Source organism: Dicentrarchus labrax, unplaced genomic scaffold (genome assembly GCF_905237075.1).
Source record: "Dicentrarchus labrax unplaced genomic scaffold, dlabrax2021, whole genome shotgun sequence".
In the NCBI taxonomy this organism is placed as follows: domain Eukaryota; kingdom Metazoa; phylum Chordata; class Actinopteri; family Moronidae; genus Dicentrarchus; species Dicentrarchus labrax.
The window spans coordinates 26,567,119-26,584,153 of record NW_026136715.1 but is presented as its reverse complement, the minus strand read 5'-3'; the positions used below and the strand labels follow the sequence as shown (position 1 = coordinate 26,584,153).

General features: G+C 42.0%; 2 protein-coding genes across 4 annotated transcripts; one reads left to right on the top strand and one right to left on the bottom strand.

Annotated features, from left to right (window-relative positions):
• Positions 1-5,406: 5,406 nt before the first annotated feature.
• pdyn (prodynorphin) lies at positions 5,407-7,290 on the top strand. The gene is made up of 3 exons (XM_051426455.1): positions 5,407-5,584; positions 5,923-6,046; positions 6,534-7,290. The coding sequence occupies exons 1-3, from the start codon at positions 5,526-5,528 to the stop codon at positions 7,098-7,100; spliced, it is 750 nt and encodes a 249-aa protein (XP_051282415.1). The 5' UTR covers positions 5,407-5,525; the 3' UTR covers positions 7,101-7,290.
• A 1,594-nt stretch (positions 7,291-8,884) lies between these two features.
• Positions 8,885-17,023, bottom strand: gmeb2 (glucocorticoid modulatory element binding protein 2). Of its 3 annotated transcripts, none has more exons than XM_051426390.1 (10): positions 16,581-17,023; positions 15,357-15,507; positions 15,183-15,268; positions 14,802-14,974; positions 14,591-14,694; positions 13,686-13,843; positions 12,401-12,469; positions 12,124-12,261; positions 11,015-11,137; positions 8,885-10,536 (listed from the first exon to the last, which is right to left on the bottom strand). In XM_051426390.1, the coding sequence occupies exons 2-10, from the start codon at positions 15,497-15,499 to the stop codon at positions 9,953-9,955; spliced, it is 1,578 nt and encodes a 525-aa protein (XP_051282350.1). In that variant the 5' UTR covers positions 15,500-15,507; positions 16,581-17,023; the 3' UTR covers positions 8,885-9,952. The 3 variants fall into 3 exon arrangements, with proteins under 3 accessions (XP_051282350.1, XP_051282349.1, XP_051282351.1); XM_051426389.1 differs by having other exon boundaries at positions 9,574-10,536; positions 15,357-15,505; positions 16,578-17,017; XM_051426391.1 differs by having other exon boundaries at positions 9,574-10,536; positions 14,802-14,926; positions 15,357-15,505; positions 16,578-16,995.
• Between the last annotated feature and the right edge of the window lie 12 nt (positions 17,024-17,035).

Sequence of the window (17,035 nt, the reverse complement as noted above, 5' to 3'; positions counted from 1 at the left end):
CAGGCACCACATGTGGTTCGCCTCACAACCTCCTGGCAGAGAGACTAGCTCACTATGAGAGACCCTTTTTACATTGTACATAGTCATTTTATTCAACAGAGTATTGATAAGGGCAGCTTTAAAAGTCCAGTATGTAGGATTTAGTGGCATCTAGTGGTAAAGTTACAGATTGCGAAATAACTGAATACTGCTAGCGTCTGTATTTAATGACCTAGGAATGAGAACGGCTTGGAAGTGTGAAGGAGAAACAAACAACAAACACAAAAGGCCTTATCTACAGCCAGTGTTTGATTTGTCCAGTCTGGGCAGTTCAACATAGAACTCCATAGAAGGCGACCCACGGCGTCTGTAGATATAAATGTCTCATTCTAAGGTAACGAAAACACAATTAAGTCTTATCTTCAGGTGATTATACACTAATGAAAACATAGCAATGAATATTATATTCCATTTCTGCCAATAGATTCTTCTAAATGTTACACACTGCACCTTTATATTTATATAAAAGACATCTACACAGTTCTAACTCTCAAACTGCAGCTCAACTTGAGTCTAACGAATGTGTATCTGAACAAAGGTTAATAGTTTTATTACTGTATGTCAACCCTGGCCCATCAGTGGTCAGTGGTCTCAAGGTTAAGGATTTAAAGTTGAATCTTCAGACAGCTCACAGCACATAAGACAAGAGAACTAAAGTTAATAAATGTTTGCTTTTGTTCTGACCTTGATTCACAAGTGTTTAGGCCATGTTCAGACCAAAAATAGCACTGCCTTTAAGAAACTCAGGGGGCTGCACTGATGTGGGCGTGTTGCAGAACCGGTGAAAATGACATACAATGCACAAGGTCCAGTTTGACTAATACATAAATCGTTTGAAGGTCAAAACACTGCGTTCTGAGTTATAATACTGCAAGGCAAAAATTTAAAACTCTGGGAACTCAAAAGCAACAGTCACTTTCTCTCAAAATTTGGAAGGACTTAACCTGGGTTAGGCTCAGTTTAACACTGAGGATATTCCAGGGTCCAAGTTAAAAGTGTGAAATGACTGTTTGAGAGCTGTAATCTTTGGGCAAATGTGGGTCTTAGGGTAGTGTGAAAAGTCTTAATACTATAAATTCTCTAAAATCTAAAATCTCCATCCCTTTATGCCTCTTGGTCAGTGACAGAAGGCAATATTTAATGAGATGGAAGTGGATACGTGCTGCACTGCTACACACTTTTTGGGTCTGTAGGTATATAATGGAACAGCAGTTTGGTGTGTTGGGAAACTGGATGTGACAGACCAAACTCAGTGCGTGCTGGGTTGTGCCTGCAGGTGGGGATGGGGTTGGAGGGTCACAACAAACAGCCCAGGGCCCTTAACAAATTAGTCTGGCCTTGGCACCCTCTATACCCCATCTTTACAGTGGTGATGTAAAGGCATTCTAACAGACAATTCTACACTAAAGAATATAGGTAAACTGTGTCTCTGCCATCATATTACAGGTAATTTATACTGACCGGATCAATGGATGATTATAGACAGTAGTGTGAAATACAAGAGTCTCAGACAGGAGGAGGCAATAAATCAAAGCAGCCATCACTGTGACACTGTTTCATTTCATCCAACACTACACTGAGCATCAGTTTAAGACATAAACGACAGAAAAGAGGAGGGACACAAAGAGAAATCCCTCTCCAGGTTGCTTAGGAACCTTTTGGCAAAGTGACAAGATCTCATTAAGAATGAGATAACCTGATGCTCAAACCCTTAACAGCCGAGCCCTTGGAGAGTGACGCAGAGAAGATGAATAGCATACAACAGAGCTTCTTCATCTTGTTTAAATATCAGTAAAGGAAACACAGAGCACATTTTGTCACCGTGCATATGATACATCCTTAAATACGGTCAGCAGCAACTAGCAAGCCCTGTCACACCCCTCATTGATTCTATTAAAGCTGCAGTAGGTATTTTTTTTATAAAAAAATAACTTTTTGTAATATTATCTGAAGCTTTCACTATATCCTGACAGTAGAACATGAGACGGATAATCTGTGAAAAAATCCGGTTCCTCTGGCTCCTCCTGGAGCTCCTAATGCTATTTGCAAGAATCCACCGGGCCTGAATGAAAACAACCAATCAGAGCAGAGAAAGACGGAAAGACGCTTTGAGTTGGAGGCTTGAAGATGATTGTTAATTGTTGTGTCTCATCGGTGTCGTATTTGACAACTTGGGAATGAGACTATCTTTCTCAGCTCTGATTGGTTGTTTTTGTTCAGGCCTGGTGGATGCCATTCACATTACTTACTAATGGTCTTCCATATTTTCAAGGACAATTTTGTGTTGTGTGCATGCTACGGTATCCTATAGCATTGACATATTTTATGGATATTTCATATTATATTTAATGCATAACAATAACAATAACAGTACAGAACAAATGATAAACTGTACAATGAACCCAGTACTGAACACAATAACTGCAGGATATTTATATAAAATTAGTGATTTGGATACATTTTGGGCAGATTATTTCCTGTGAATACTGCATCAGAGATGAGTTTTCAAGATATTTATAAGGCATTTTTATACAGTTCTCAGGCTATAGTAAATTTTTTATTTCATTTTCAACAATCATACATACCTAATATGCTTCTTTTTTTGACAAATTCAGTGTTTTCTTCTCATTGTTCTCTTAGTTTTTTGGTTGTTTTTAAATGCGTAATCTTCTAATGCAGGACGAGGCTGTTTAGCTTCAAAGAGCAGCTTGAATAGGGTTCCCTAGTGGCCTTGGGTTTAAGGCATGACGACACCTGATGAGTGCTCGAGTGCAAGAGACTGCAGCGAACTGACACTGTATAAATAAGAACGGGACAGCACTCTGCAACATATCAGTGACATCTTTTGAAACACTTCTTTAAGCTCAAAGACATGTCTTATCTGTTTTGTTATTAGATTTTATCTTTATTTTCTGGGTTTTAACCTCATTTTTGTATGTATTATTGTTATATTGTATTATTGTTTATATTTGCCTGATTTATTTGCCTCCATCCTGAAATGTTTCAGTCGTGGTTCAACCCTGTAATGCACTGTGTAACTTTGATTTTGAAAAGTGTATTATATTATATTACTATATTTCCTTGATGATGCTAAAACATTTTACATAACCTACAATTTTGGGTTTGGGACTGGTTACCTGATTTGAACGTGTTACAGAGTGGATGAGAGGTATTTGGAGTACATTTGGAGTTGTGTATCCACCTGATGAATGCAAGGTCCAATATTCACTCCCATTTTCGCTCTGTTTGTACCAAATATACTGATATTTGAAAAAATATCTGAAGATTTAAATAATATTGATATATGTGATTGTTTGTCATTAAATCAGCAAATATGATAAGGTAAAAAGCTCTGATAGAGCCGTGGGGAACTACAGAGTTAGTGCTTATTCTCTGTGTCAGGATAAAGTACAGCTACATTTTCCAGGTCTTAATAATCTTGTATCGGGTTAAAAAAAAAAGAAAAAAAGAAAGACAATCCAGAGAAGAACCAGGATTTCCAGGTGTAAAAGTATGCCATGGTAACCATAGTAACTATGTTCTTTTACGTGCTATAATTCAGTTACAGATCAATGAGAGTTACTTCATGGTCCCAGGTCTTTTTTCGTACTGCATTCAGTGTGACGTAAGTGATGAAATATCATCATGGTAGTTATAGAGATTAACTTTTGTCTTTAAATGAATAATAAACGTTTATCTGAAATGAAATAAAATGTGCAAATAGAATCAAATAGCAACAGGTGGTACATAGTGTAGTGTAGTGTGATTATGAGAGAGAAGACAGACTGTGCACTTGGGAACTCTACCAAGTCCAAGGTTTCTCTTCATTTTTCCCCTGAAACAAAGGCAAGAAGACCAACAATGTAACCTCGCTCTGTCAATAAGCTTCTGAAGGTTTCAGCCTTGGATGAGGCCGACAACTCGTGTGTGGATAAATTCCCGGGGTCCTCCCACTGTACAGCACCGAGCTGCTGCTTATCGCACACACAATGCAACCTGAAGGCATTTACCGAGGACATGTAACAATGACATACAGTAGATGTAGATTTGCTGAGAGGCGGGGGAGGAGTGGACATATTCCACTTGAGTGTGAAGAAATCATTAGTGCCTGACACATATGCTGTGACTGTTGTGAAAACCTTACATTTGCATTTACCTTGAGAGCAAAATATGGATTTATGAGTCCTGTTAAAGCTGCAGTGGGTAGGTTTTATTAAAGAAAAAAAGCGTCATATTTGCTGAAACGTTTAATATATATATTATATACCTGACAGTAGTACAGGAGAATGGTCAGATCAGGCTCCTCTGGCTCCTCCTAGTGCTTTTAATGGCATTTGTAAGAATCCACTGGGCTTGAATGAAAACAACCAGAGCCAAGAAAGATAGAAAGATGCTTTGGTTCAGAGGCTTGATAGTTGTTCAGTGTCATTCCCAGGATCCCAAAGCAAATCTGTGATTGACACCCTGGAATGAGACTGAACAATCAAACATCTTAAAGGCAGTGAAAGCCAAGGCTAGGACTGTGGAGTCAAGTCCTGCCATTCTAACACAAACTTAGAAGGGATGAACTGAGCATTTGAGCATACTTGCCCCCCCGCCCCCAAATAAATATTAGAATTATTGCCAGTTTAGCAGTGCTCCCCACTGCTATCAAATTTAGGCTGATTTTTAAAATAACGTGTTAAAAAACAGAAATTAATGTAATGAACTGTTATGGCCTCATTTTAAGTCTTATTATTATCAATTGATTTCTAAAGCCACCTTCACTAATGTGCCACAATAATGTTTTTGAGTTCAAATATCCTCATTTGGAGGCTTTTCCAATCAAATACGGATATACCTGATTGTTTGTGATTCAATCAGCATATATTTCTGCCACACCATGAATATTTCTCTAGATCCGCCTCTGAAAGGAAAAAACTTTGGCAAGAGGATATGTCCAGATATTAAAGCAATGACATAATTAGTTCTTGGTATTATTGAGTGAGTAATTTCGTTAAAATGACCCAACCCTAAAGGCATAAGTGTAATGCATCATGCTCATAGTCGGATCCGCGTTTTCTATCCAGTTCAGGTTCATGTCTGAATTCAAAGTGATTTCTCATTCCCTTTTGTAGGTTTTACTTTCTCTCAGCCACTTTGTTCATAGATGTCAGTGAGATTTACAGCCCAGGGTTTGATCCAGGCCCCCCAGAGATGGCATGATGATGATGAGGATGACGATGATGATGGTAATGTGCTGATGGGACGAGCTGCGCTGCTGCTGCTGCTCCTATACCTTCTCTGTGTGGGCGTTGTTAAAAACTCCTGAAGCGGGGAGGCGGTGGGATTGTGTACGCAGAGTATTACCCTCCCATTGGTCCCTCAATAGAAGCTGCTCTGATGCGCTGCGGTGACACAGCCAAGTCTCCGGCGATAAAAAGAAAGGCGACGAGCCGCGCAGGAGGAACACAAGTGTTGGAGTGCGTTCAGCGAGTTTGCATTTGATGGTAGATGCACCTCTGCGAGTTTTAACACGGCTGGAAGTATCCGTCCAACTCCTGAGGTACTCTCTCTATACTTTGTACTTTATTGTCTCTATGAAACTTAGAACTAATGTTATGTGTATCTGCTGGCTTTTAAATAAAGTGAGGAACTCCTTTACGCACCATTACGCACTGCGCACAGTTCTACATGATCGGTAATATAGTGATTTAATGAGTTTAAACTGAGTTTAACAGACTGAATTAAGAAGATGTTAATGAAATATGCAATTTTCATCAGTACAGATGAAGGTTTTTAGTTGATTTAAAGTCTTTTTTAGTCTGTGAATCATCAAACCAATCTCACCCAGACTTACTGTGTTGTTTTTGTTTGTTTGTGTGTGTCGGGGATCTGGTGAAGAATGGAGTGGTATGTCCTGGTGCTGATACTGAGCTTGCCGCCCTCCATCCACGCAGATTGCTCTTCACAGTGTCAGAAATGCGCGCAGCAGATCCTCAGCGCTGACGTCGCCTTCAGCAGCCTGGTAAGATCACAGACCCAGAAGGAGGAAGGTGACTTTATTGAGCTTTTGCTGCCTTTTTTTCTTTTTTCCGTTTTAACTAAAAGTTTACATTGGAATTAGGGAGAGTTCATTGTATTGTTATAATTTTAATTTCCTAAATCCTTAAGTTAAAATACCAAATATGTCAGGCTGAAAATTGAGTAAATCTAAACGAGTAACATACAATATGGGTTGCGTAAAAATATGAAATCTTAGGTTTGAATCTTTCACTCATATGTACAAATAAAGCTTTAGACAAGCAGATTGTGAGATGTTAGCTCCTTTAAGGGGAAATGTGAGGAGGGAATAGGGGGTCAGATAGTGGCCTGGTTTGGTGAACCTGACGCCAAACCCTTCAAAATACATTCAGCAAACAAAAAAGTGTAGAGCTGACCTCCAGTACCAAACCTCACTGTGTTGTGTGTGCACAAATAAGTTTCAAACTCTTCTCCATGTGTGTGTCCCGCAGTCGTGCAGTGCGGAGTGTGAGGGGCAGCTGGAGAGCTGCGGCCAGGCTCCGGGGCTGGCGGACTTTAGCCAGGATGAGGCTGCGGAGGAGGAGGAGAGCCAGCAGGCAGACCTGGTCAAACGCTACGGCGGTTTCATCAAGAGGATCGACAAGAACAAGAACAAAATCTTCACCTCTCCGTGGCGCGACAACTACATCCTGAAGGGCGCAGCGCTGCCCAAGAAATACGAGGACTTGTTGAAGAGGCTGGAGGAGAGAGGCATAGACGCGCCGGAGGACGCGGATGAAGCTCCGGAGGACCAGATGCCTCACAGTTACGCGAAACGTTACGGCGGCTTTTTACGCAAATTCGGCCCCAAGTCAAAGAGGAGTAGCTCCGCGGAGCAGGAGAGCCAGGAGCCCGAGGAGCTGCAGAAGCGCTACGGGGGCTTCATGAGGAGGATCCGACCAAAGTTGAACAACCTGAAGTGGGACAAGCGATACGGAGGCTTTCTGCGCCGACACTTCAAAATCTCTGTGCGCTCAGTGGAGGAGCCGTATTACTCCTATGATGACTTGAGCTTATAGAGGAACCCTGCTCAGAGAGAGAAACTACAAAGACCTTGTGCAGGTTCACTTGAAATGCCACCATTTATCCAAAAAGTATCATATGCCTGCCTATCTTGCTTATAGCTACTGGGTTGACTTCTGTGTAACAACTGTCATCTCTGTGTTCATCACCGTCTGTCATTCAATAAAGGATGCTTGTTTAATAAAACCATGAATATAAAACCCTTCTTGTCTGTCAAAAAGTGCAAAGGAGTCATAGCCTGCGTGATCTCAGCCTCAGTGCGCTCCGTTACATGGAGCCAATCTCCATTCAGAATTTTGCCAATTTTATATTTATTCACTCATCGACAGACTCATACCTGGACATGACTCAGCTAAATTTGTTTTATTAAATATCAATACATGCTCTCAAACCCGGCACACACCAATAATAACGAGCGGCACTTTAAATACATTCAACGTTCATCCCAGATTTCGCATTAACTGTATCCTCTGAGCAGTTTGTAGGAGCATCTATAAAGGGGACATTTTAAAATAAATAATATACTAAAACACCTTCATCAATTAAAACCAATAGTTCTCATAACTGAACTCGTGCATTTTATCTGATATGAGTTTCGTCACAAGTTTTTTTTTAAACTTTTAAATAACCTACATTTTTAATGGAATTTGGTTGACCTTGACTGCAACGCATTCAAATATGGTGCCTTTAGTTAAGCTATATGCTGAACAAGACTAAAACAGAATTCAGATACGAATGTAATCTTCAACTATCAGAATCATTTAAAGGAATATGACATGACTTCATTATTATTATTATTATTATTATTACTACTATGTTGTTGTTTCTATTATTAGTATATATAGATTGGATATATCCAAAGCCAAAATGAACAGTCGGTGTCAATCTGTTTATCTAAAACCAGACACATTACTGAGCAGAGATTCTAACATTACCACTAACAGATTCAGGAGATCCGGCTCAAATGTGAACAATCTGACTCTGCTGGAGAAACAAACAAGCTGGACAAAGTGTGAACCAATCAACAGTGATATAGTTGCGCCCTCCTGTGGGCAAGTAACAGATCATAAAGTCCGTTTGCTCCTGTTTGTTCAAAAAGAGAAGAACTGTTGCATTGTTACAACTGTCTGACTCAGTGGCTTTCAACCTGGGGTGGGGGGGTCCCCAGCAATAGGAGGAATACAATATTTATTTTACCACATTTCCAGAAGTTGGAACAAGAGGCGGGGTTGAGTTTCCAATTCAATCCCTGATGACTATGAAGACTTATCATCTTCAAACCTGAAAATAACAACTAGGCCACCTCCTCTTCCTCAAACCGAGGGTCCTTGACATGAACAAAATTGGGACCCCTTGGTCTGACGGACTAACCAAACCTTTAGGGGCCCCAAAGGCGAAAGCTTCACTGTGGCAATTAGCTTGTGGTAATTACACTTCAAATGAGTTTAGCAGATGGAAGCTACCATTAAAGCACAATAGAAACAGTGTCCCCTGCTCCACTGCCCGGTATCCTGTTTTTTAATACCTTTATCTTGTTAGTTGATATGTTAATCATGTTCTTTTGAATCAAACTGCACACTAAGTGACACACCATACAGGGGGAGGTTGCAGCTGCTCCGATGGGTAATTAAATGCAACAGGATACATAAAGTATGCACAAATTTAGAAATGTTCTGGTCTTCCTACATGGGAAATATTTGTACCAATTATGCTCTAGGGTCGATATTATTTTTCTCAAGGGAACGTACCATATCAGTGAAGGTAAGAAGTAAAACCCTGGTACTTTATTGTCCTCTTTTTTATTATCTTCATGAATTTGAAATTTAGTTAGCCATAAGAAAGCCATATGTACCACATATGAAGGTTGAGTCCCTAGGCTGGGTTCGAACAAATTTAGGCCCCGGGCCCTTTTCCTGCAAGTCATCCCATTTCTCTCCCCGCCTTCACTGTCTCTCTCCACTGTCACTATACAAATTACGCAACAAAATAAAAAAATTATCTATTAAGTCAATAACTGTCACGTGATGACAGCTGACACACATGTGGTTGAAGGTTCAGGGAAAAGCTACTAAGTATACAAATTTAAAATCCTTTTCTCCTCCCTTCCTTCTTCTTACAAGGCTGAGGACAAAAAACCAGTGGCCATGTAACGCTCAAAAAACAATATACAATATCTACGGCCAGTGCTTGGTTGGTCCATTCTGGGCTACCGTAGAAACATGGTGGTTCAAAATAGCGGACTCTGTAGAAGAGGACTCTCTCCCTCTTTTAAAAACAGATCATTCTAAGGTAACCAAAATACAACAATTCTTATATTCAGGTGATTATACACTAATGAAAACATACCTATGAATATTACATTCTATTTCTGACAACAGATCCTCCTCGACACTCGTTAAAACTTAAAACACACAAGTTCACAGTCTCAGTTACACACTGATGAAGACATTTACATGTAATGATGCACAATTTGTTCTTGAAAACTGAGCATTTATTACCAAACTGAACAATTCTCCTCTCCTCCAGCCTACATGGAATAAATCCCTACACAAACAGCTGTATCAAATATATTAGTTACAAAAACATATTTACAGTGAAAGCCCTACTGAAGTACACACTCCTGACACCAGATGCCACTCTAATATAAATGTGGGTATCTTGAAATCTGAAGGACGTCTATAAGGAAGGCTCGAATGACAACTGAACACAGGGCATGAATGGTCTGTGAAAGTCTAAATGTGGACGAGCCCTCAGCCATCACAGGAACTGCACGTCCCACCAGGGCCCGTAATGATGGAGTGAAGGCAATTATGAGCTGGGCGAGGGGAGAGAACAGCTGTCCTTTGTCTCACTGCTGATTGGCCGGCTGCTCCCCATCGCCCTCTTTAAGCTGCTCTGGCTGACCTTCATCCTCGCCATCCGCCTGGCCTTCCTCTTGTGAATCATCCACAGCCGTTGCCGTGGCTTCCACCACACTGATGGTGCCGACCTGCTGTTGGACGGTGGCGCCTTGCGTGGCGGCCAAGCTCTGCAGCGCGGCCGGCAGCGTCACCAGCTGGTACTGAGGGCCGACCACCTGACCCGCCGCCGCCGACAGCACGGTCAGGTTAGAGGGCGTCGCCCCCAGCTCCGACCCGGAGAGCGAGGAGGTCAGGAGGGTGTACCCGCCCAGGTTGGCCCCGCCCTGGGCTCCTGCCATGGTCAGCACCTTGCCCAGCTGAAGGCTGGTCAGCTGGTTGAGAGGCACAGTGATCTGGGTGGGAGCAGCGTTGACTGAGGCCGGGCCAGAGACGGCACGGGTCAGCCGTGGTCGCTTGGGCGCGGGGGGCGCAGGGACTGGGGTGAGGGTCATCAGGACGTTGTTGAGGTGCTGGGATTTGCTCTTCAGCTCCTTGGCTCGCTTCCTGTGCTCGTCACACTGCTGCTCCAGAGCTGCAGGAGACAATGCATCATCAATACGTACAAACACACACCAAGACTTTATTAATCAGACACACAATCAACCCCTTAAAGGACCAGTGGAGGCATCTAGCAGTGACGTCGCAAATTTCGACTAACTGAACACCACTCGCGTACGAATTTGACGACCTGGTAACGAGAATGGGCTGTGGAGTGTGTACGGTGGCTGCGAAACGTGAAAAACGTGAATGGCCTTATCTAGAGCCAGTGTTTGGTTTGTCCGTTCTGGGCTACTGTAGCAACATGTCGGACTTCATGGAAGGCGACCCCGTGTCTGTAGCTAAAAACGTCTCATTCTAAAGGTAACAAAAACTTTCTTTCTTATTTTGATGAAAACATACCTATGGAATATTATGTTCTATTTCTGACAACAGATCCTCCTAAATATTACACACTGGACCTTTAATACAAATGCAGTGTGGTAATTTGTGCTCAGGACTCCTGCACTGACCGGCCAGGCTGCGAGTGTACTGCTCTCTGTAACGGTCCATCTGGCTCTTATGGCTGGCCAGAACCTTCTTCACTAGGTCCAACATCCCAAAGTTCTGCACGATATTGTTGAGCAAAACAGCATCTGAAAAAACAAAGAATTCATGTTCAATGGGACACGGCAACTTAACAACAGCAACAAAACAAGTTGTAGAAAACCTTTAGTGTCTCCAGAAGGAGCTGTGTGAAGTCTGATAAACTGCCTGCAGGTTTTTACAAGAATTGTGGAATAAAAAAAGATCATAACACTTTTGTTTAAAGGGACTTACAGTGAATGCATTCCAACTGCACCAATGAACAACAGGTGCATGTTGGGTTTGGCTAACCTCCTGAATGCTACAATGGCTTCTGCAGCCACTGAGAAACTTTTGTGACTGCAGACACTCATTCAGCTCAAAGGTTTTGACAACTAAAAAGGAGTGCAACGGGACAGAAAAGTTGACTGGACTGATGCACAAGACAATACAACACTCACTGTCCAGGGAAGAACATCAACAACCACTGCGCCACGTAGCAACGTAGCAGTGTGTGTCCGCGGTGGGTGTGTGTGAAAACTGCCCTCTCCTTTCTTTAATGTGTGTGGCTGCAGTCACTGTGGAGTTTATATTGTTTATACATCTGTGTGTCTTCAGCCTGATGTGATGTTTTATTCTGCTGTTGGTTCTACAAGTGTCAGAATATTTCATTTGTATATTTTAATAATGCGTGTTGCTCCCACCATGGTGTCTGTAGTCTTATTTATTTATTATTTATTGCCATTTTAATTTAATTGTAAAGTTGTGTCCTCTTTGCTGGTTAATTCTGGTGAGGCTATACAGAGAGATATTGTTATAATCAGTTGTATGCACAGGCTGTCATCTATAGAACAGATGATCTGTCTCATGTTCTACTGTCAGGATATAGTGAAAGTTTTACAAACTTTTTATAAAAGTTACCAACTGCAGCTTTAACAGTAGGATCACATATCCTCATATAGAATGTCTACCTCCCCTCTGACTTTGTGGTGGTTTATTTTGTTGTAGGTAGGTCAACCAGCCCCTGCCTGTGAGTGTGTGTGTGTGTTTTTCTAACCTTTGACCTGTAGTGGTGGGTCACACACTCTCTCCTGCAGCCCGTTCAGCACCTCCTGCAGCTCTTTCTGAAAGTCCTCCACCACCTCCTCCAACAGCCCTGCCTCCTTCACTGTACGCCAGAAAGCCACAGAGTCCTCTGGACACACACACACACACACACACACACACACACACAACATCATAAAGAGTACAGCGTATAGACTGTGTGTGTGTGTGTGTGTGTGTGTGTGTGTGTGTGTGTGTGTGTGTGTGTGTGTGTGTAGGTCGCTGATCACCTCCGATGGCTGTGACCCACTCTGATGTTTCCTCCGTCACCTCTGGAAATGAGGCTGCTGCTCCGTTCACTACGACACACACGGTAAACAACATCACTACACTCTGAGGATTTATGGAAATGTGTTTGTGTATTCATTCTGGGTTACAGTGCAGACTTTGATGGTGCTTCAGAAGCTTTCCTACCCTGACAACATTTGAATTCTTCATTGCTCTCCCTGTGTTACCACTTTTAAAGGCCCTGGCCCTGTTCTTCAAACTAATCCAGGCTAACATGCTGTTATCAGGCTGTTAATTCCTCCCCAGCTAATTTGGTTCTTTGAAGACAGTGTAAAGACTGCTCTGTTCATCCTGGATGAAGTAACCTTGAATAACAAACAGTGGGCTCTTATTTTGAAATAGACAAAACTGAGTTGAAACCACAATCAGCATTCAAACTATTGGCTGAGTATTGATTGAATTATAAATTCGGATATTATTGATTCCTCTGTAAGTTGCACATTCTCTTCTAAAAGTCATAATTATACCAACACGCTTTCATTATAAATCTAAGAAAGCGAGCCATTTGTATCTAAAAACTAGTTCATACATACATGTTGGTCAATAAGCCTGCGCAGGTTGGGATTTAAGGACTTGTTGCTCTGACAACAGTACCTGACACATTGAACACAGCTTTCCACGTAGGAAGAATGAAGGTCAGTGTACTGCTGCCGACAGATTTTTGTTTTGTTTTTTAAATTTATTAAAAAGGGGAAGTATGGGTCATTTATTGTTTTTATTTTTATTTTTTAAACCAACAACTGGAAAATGGGTTATTTTCCATTTTTTGTTCCCCCATTCATAAATGGTGGTAATTTTGGTTCTCATTTCAAAACAAAAATCTGTTGGCCGCCAAGTACACTGACCTTATTGTTGTACTGCTACGGTTCTCTGGTCTTTATTGACATCCCTGTCTGCTGAAATGCTGATTACAGCTGACAGCAGTAAAACAAGTCCCTGGATCCGGTCTTGATCAGGATTACTTTAGCCCACATTGTTAGCACTGCCCTGAACCCTCCTTCCTACATCCTCTCCATCCCCATTCTCTGTGTCCATTGACAGATGTGTCATTCTGAGACTAACTTGTCCAATAACTAACTAATGTTGAAGGGGCAGCCTTATATACTCCCCTTTCAGTTTTAATAATATGTGGTATCACAGATCAGCAAACACATCAGTGCATCCTGTAACAGATCCAGCACTGAGCTCACAATGAACTAGCACACCGGCTGGCGCTGGGGAACTTACAATCTGCTGACGAGGGGGTGGCAGGAACTAGTTCAGCAGACTGATCGCTGCCGACGGACACTTTGGATCCCACCAGGTCTATCTTAGTGCTGCGGCACGTGTTGGAGCAGACCTTAGTGTGCTGGTAGAAGTCCAGTTCACCTGAGTCCATGATCTTCCTGTGAAATTAAATGTGGCTGTTAGGAGGCATGACACACACCATGTCTGATGGAACAGTGCCATCCTAAGGAATATTTGTCAACTGCACACCAACCACTGAGCGGAAGGAAGACCGAATCACATCATCATATTTCCAGCATTTCACCATTATCACCATTTTCTAGAGCAGATGTCTCAAACTGCTGGTCCACACAACATTAGCAGAGTTCAGGCCTTCTAAGTAATGTAGTGAGTTAGTGGCCAAAGCAGTTAAGTCATTCACTGAAGGGAACTTATTTGTGGGAGCTTTGATTAAGCCAAATTCCTTAAAGTCAAAAAGGGTCCAAAAGTCAGTTGAGAAGTCCTGGCTGTGTATTGGATACGATATGCATCACCATACAGGGGTTACGATTCAATATATTGTGATATATTGTGGTACTATAAGCAAGGCCATATATTGTGATTTCTTTGTTGTAGATTTTTTTTTATGCAACCAGAACAGTGGGATCTACATCTGTATTTATCACAGTCGCTGTAACATCACAGCCCTCAGTTTACTTTTACAACACTGCTATCTAGTGGTTAGATGTTTAAACACAAAAATAAACACAATATCACAAAACAAAATATCACGATACTCCAGTGTATAGATATTTTCTTACACCCCTAGACACCAGTACTGTAAACAGGTAATAAATCTGTTTTTTTCCAAGATGTTTGATTTGAAATTTGCAACAAAATAAACTAAGGTTTTGATGAGTGCAGACCTGAGCATGGTGCCGTTGAGGCGGATGGCTCTCTTCCAGTCCTTCAGAGTGGATTTCCCCGCTAAACACACAAACTCCTTCGGGCTGATGAGCTGCTCATTGAACTGACCAGAGAGGAGAGAAAACCCGTCACGAGCTGTTGATGATCCACGTTTACTGTATCACCTTACATGTGTTCAGAAATGTGATTTTACAAAATGACAGAGCATACCTGCACACATTTTACATTAATCCCAGGGCAGACAAATTTCTTCCAGACCAGCGTGGCTTTGGCATCTCCACAGGTGATTGGGTAGAAGACATCAGCCTCCACGTCCACCTCCTCAGTTAACTTCACTGCAGAGACACAGACCGACACACCCTCATACAGCCATCGAGTCTCATCTGATCACACAAATTGAAGATGTAAAAAATAAAGATTATTATGTAAGTTGAACCAAAGAGACTGCACCTGATGAAACATACAGCATACGTTTATTTCATTTACTTTACACAATCATAGAATAACAGAATACCACAGATAAACTCTTCATTTTAGTTCCCAATAAAGTGAACAAACATTTAAATAATAAAGTCCCACAGGTGACATTACCAATGACTGCCTCTTCCTTTGACAGTGAATCTGTTGTGCTGACCTCAGCTTCTGCTTCCACTGGTGCTACTGTGAGGATGTCCTCCCTGGAAGACCACACCGTTTTTAAGTTTCAACACAGCAAACTGAACAACAGGAAAATGTCTGCAACAAAGTGTGTGGGCCTATAGTTACCCCGGCTGAGGGGTCAGCTCTGCAGTAACCAGCACTGCTTTGTCCTCCTCCACCATGGGGGGCAGGTCCTCGCCTGTTGCTTCTGGTATGGTGACGATCACCACCTCGCTCATTTCCTGCATGCTGACCTCTGAGGAAGCCATTGAGGACTGATGGAGTTCACAACAAACAGTATGATATTATTATTGATATTGAGGAAGAAAATTCCCATTTTACAGAGACTACTGGTTGGGTCCCTTTCATACTCAAATGTGTATTCCTACTGTCTCCTTTCCCCTTGACCAAACCCCACACCCACCCCTTCTTCCATTGGTAACCACATTTGGTCTGACCACTACCTTTTGTCTGTTTGTCTGTCAATCGCTAGCATACTGATGTTAATCATACTAAGTCAACCGACTGCCTGATCCATGGCTGCCTCTTCCACACTGTTTAGTGTATTGGTCTATGTATAAAAGTACCTCATTTCATTTGCTCTGGGCCCACTTACAGACTCAGACCTGCTCTGTGTATGTTCACCAGGATGCCGGCATGCTTTATTAAACTCACACCACCACAGCCAACCTGAACTGGACTTTTTTCTTATTTTATATCAATTTTTATGAGCTATGAGTAGATACTGTTTTAATGCAGAATGTATACTTTTTTGAGAGAAAACTATGTCAGACACACATCATTGTTCCAAGCAGATTATTTGTATATATGTCTTCATAAATGTCTGGAGGGGGGCTTTAAGTTTTCAGCAGACTGAAACACTGTCAGGAGGTCAATGGAAGTACACTGGGGACACACTGTGCAACACTGCTCAGACCTAAATAAATAACTAGTCATAGTAAATGTTGGTAATGAGAAGATGCCTGATAACGTACTCTCGTTATACAGACTAGCATGAGGGCTGGAGAACAACCGGTGCATACGGGATGCTAACGTTAGCTACCGCACACAACAACAACAGTATCGTGGAGGAGGAGTTGAAACGATTCTTCTGTGTAATACATTTATGCCGTAGAGATACTTGAGAGTATACCATCCTCCCGAATGCCTTACATGGTGGCGGCTTTAAATGTGTTGGCTGTACATGAAGATCAATTTAAACTTGCCAGAGTTTTGACTGGACTTTGGTGTGCGCGCTCTTTATCCCACAGGACTAAACGGGACGTGATGAAGCGACCGCGTAGAAGGTGTAGGCATAAGGCAATTGACTTGTTGGATAAATCTTACCTTTTTGGTCTCAATGAAGCTGTCCTCAGTTGATTCCTGTTGTCCTGGAGAGACAACCTGAGGGTATGTGACTGTAATCCCGAGAGGATGGTAACGTTACTCACTGAGCTAGCAACCTAGCTAGCTAGCTAAAGGGAGAGCGCAGCGGACCGTTCCATTGAGCTGCGGGCGGGAGTCTCTTTAAAGCACATCCGCCCAGCTCTGTATGACTCTGATGGTGTATGATCCTCGCTAAACAACACATTTAATCTCATCTTCACAAGACTACATCAGGGATGTAACAGTTAGCAATGTGAATGTAACGTTAGTCCGCTGTCATTCTTCTTCTTCTTTGTGTTTATGTGGATTGTAAACCAACATTAAAGGTACACGTCGCCACCTACTGTACAAACAAGAGTACAGCATTAACTGAATAAACTCGACACAGATAAGGGTATGTGCTGTTTTTACTTAAAAAA

Coding starts and splice junctions, on each gene's coding strand:
- gmeb2 (XM_051426390.1), bottom strand. CDS start 15,499: ATGGCTTCCTCAGAGGTCAGCATGCAGGAAATGAGCGAGGTGGTGATC. Junction 13,844..14,590: donor CTCAACGGCACCATGCTCAG/GTCTGCACTCAT, acceptor TTAATTTCACAG/GAAGATCATGGACTCAGGTG. Junction 12,470..13,685: donor CACCCCCTCGTCAGCAGATT/GTAAGTTCCCCA, acceptor TGTGTGTCGTAG/TGAACGGAGCAGCAGCCTCA.
- pdyn (XM_051426455.1), top strand. CDS start 5,526: ATGGTAGATGCACCTCTGCGAGTTTTAACACGGCTGGAAGTATCCGTC. Junction 5,585..5,922: donor GTATCCGTCCAACTCCTGAG/GTACTCTCTCTA, acceptor GATCTGGTGAAG/AATGGAGTGGTATGTCCTGG. Junction 6,047..6,533: donor ACGTCGCCTTCAGCAGCCTG/GTAAGATCACAG, acceptor TGTGTCCCGCAG/TCGTGCAGTGCGGAGTGTGA.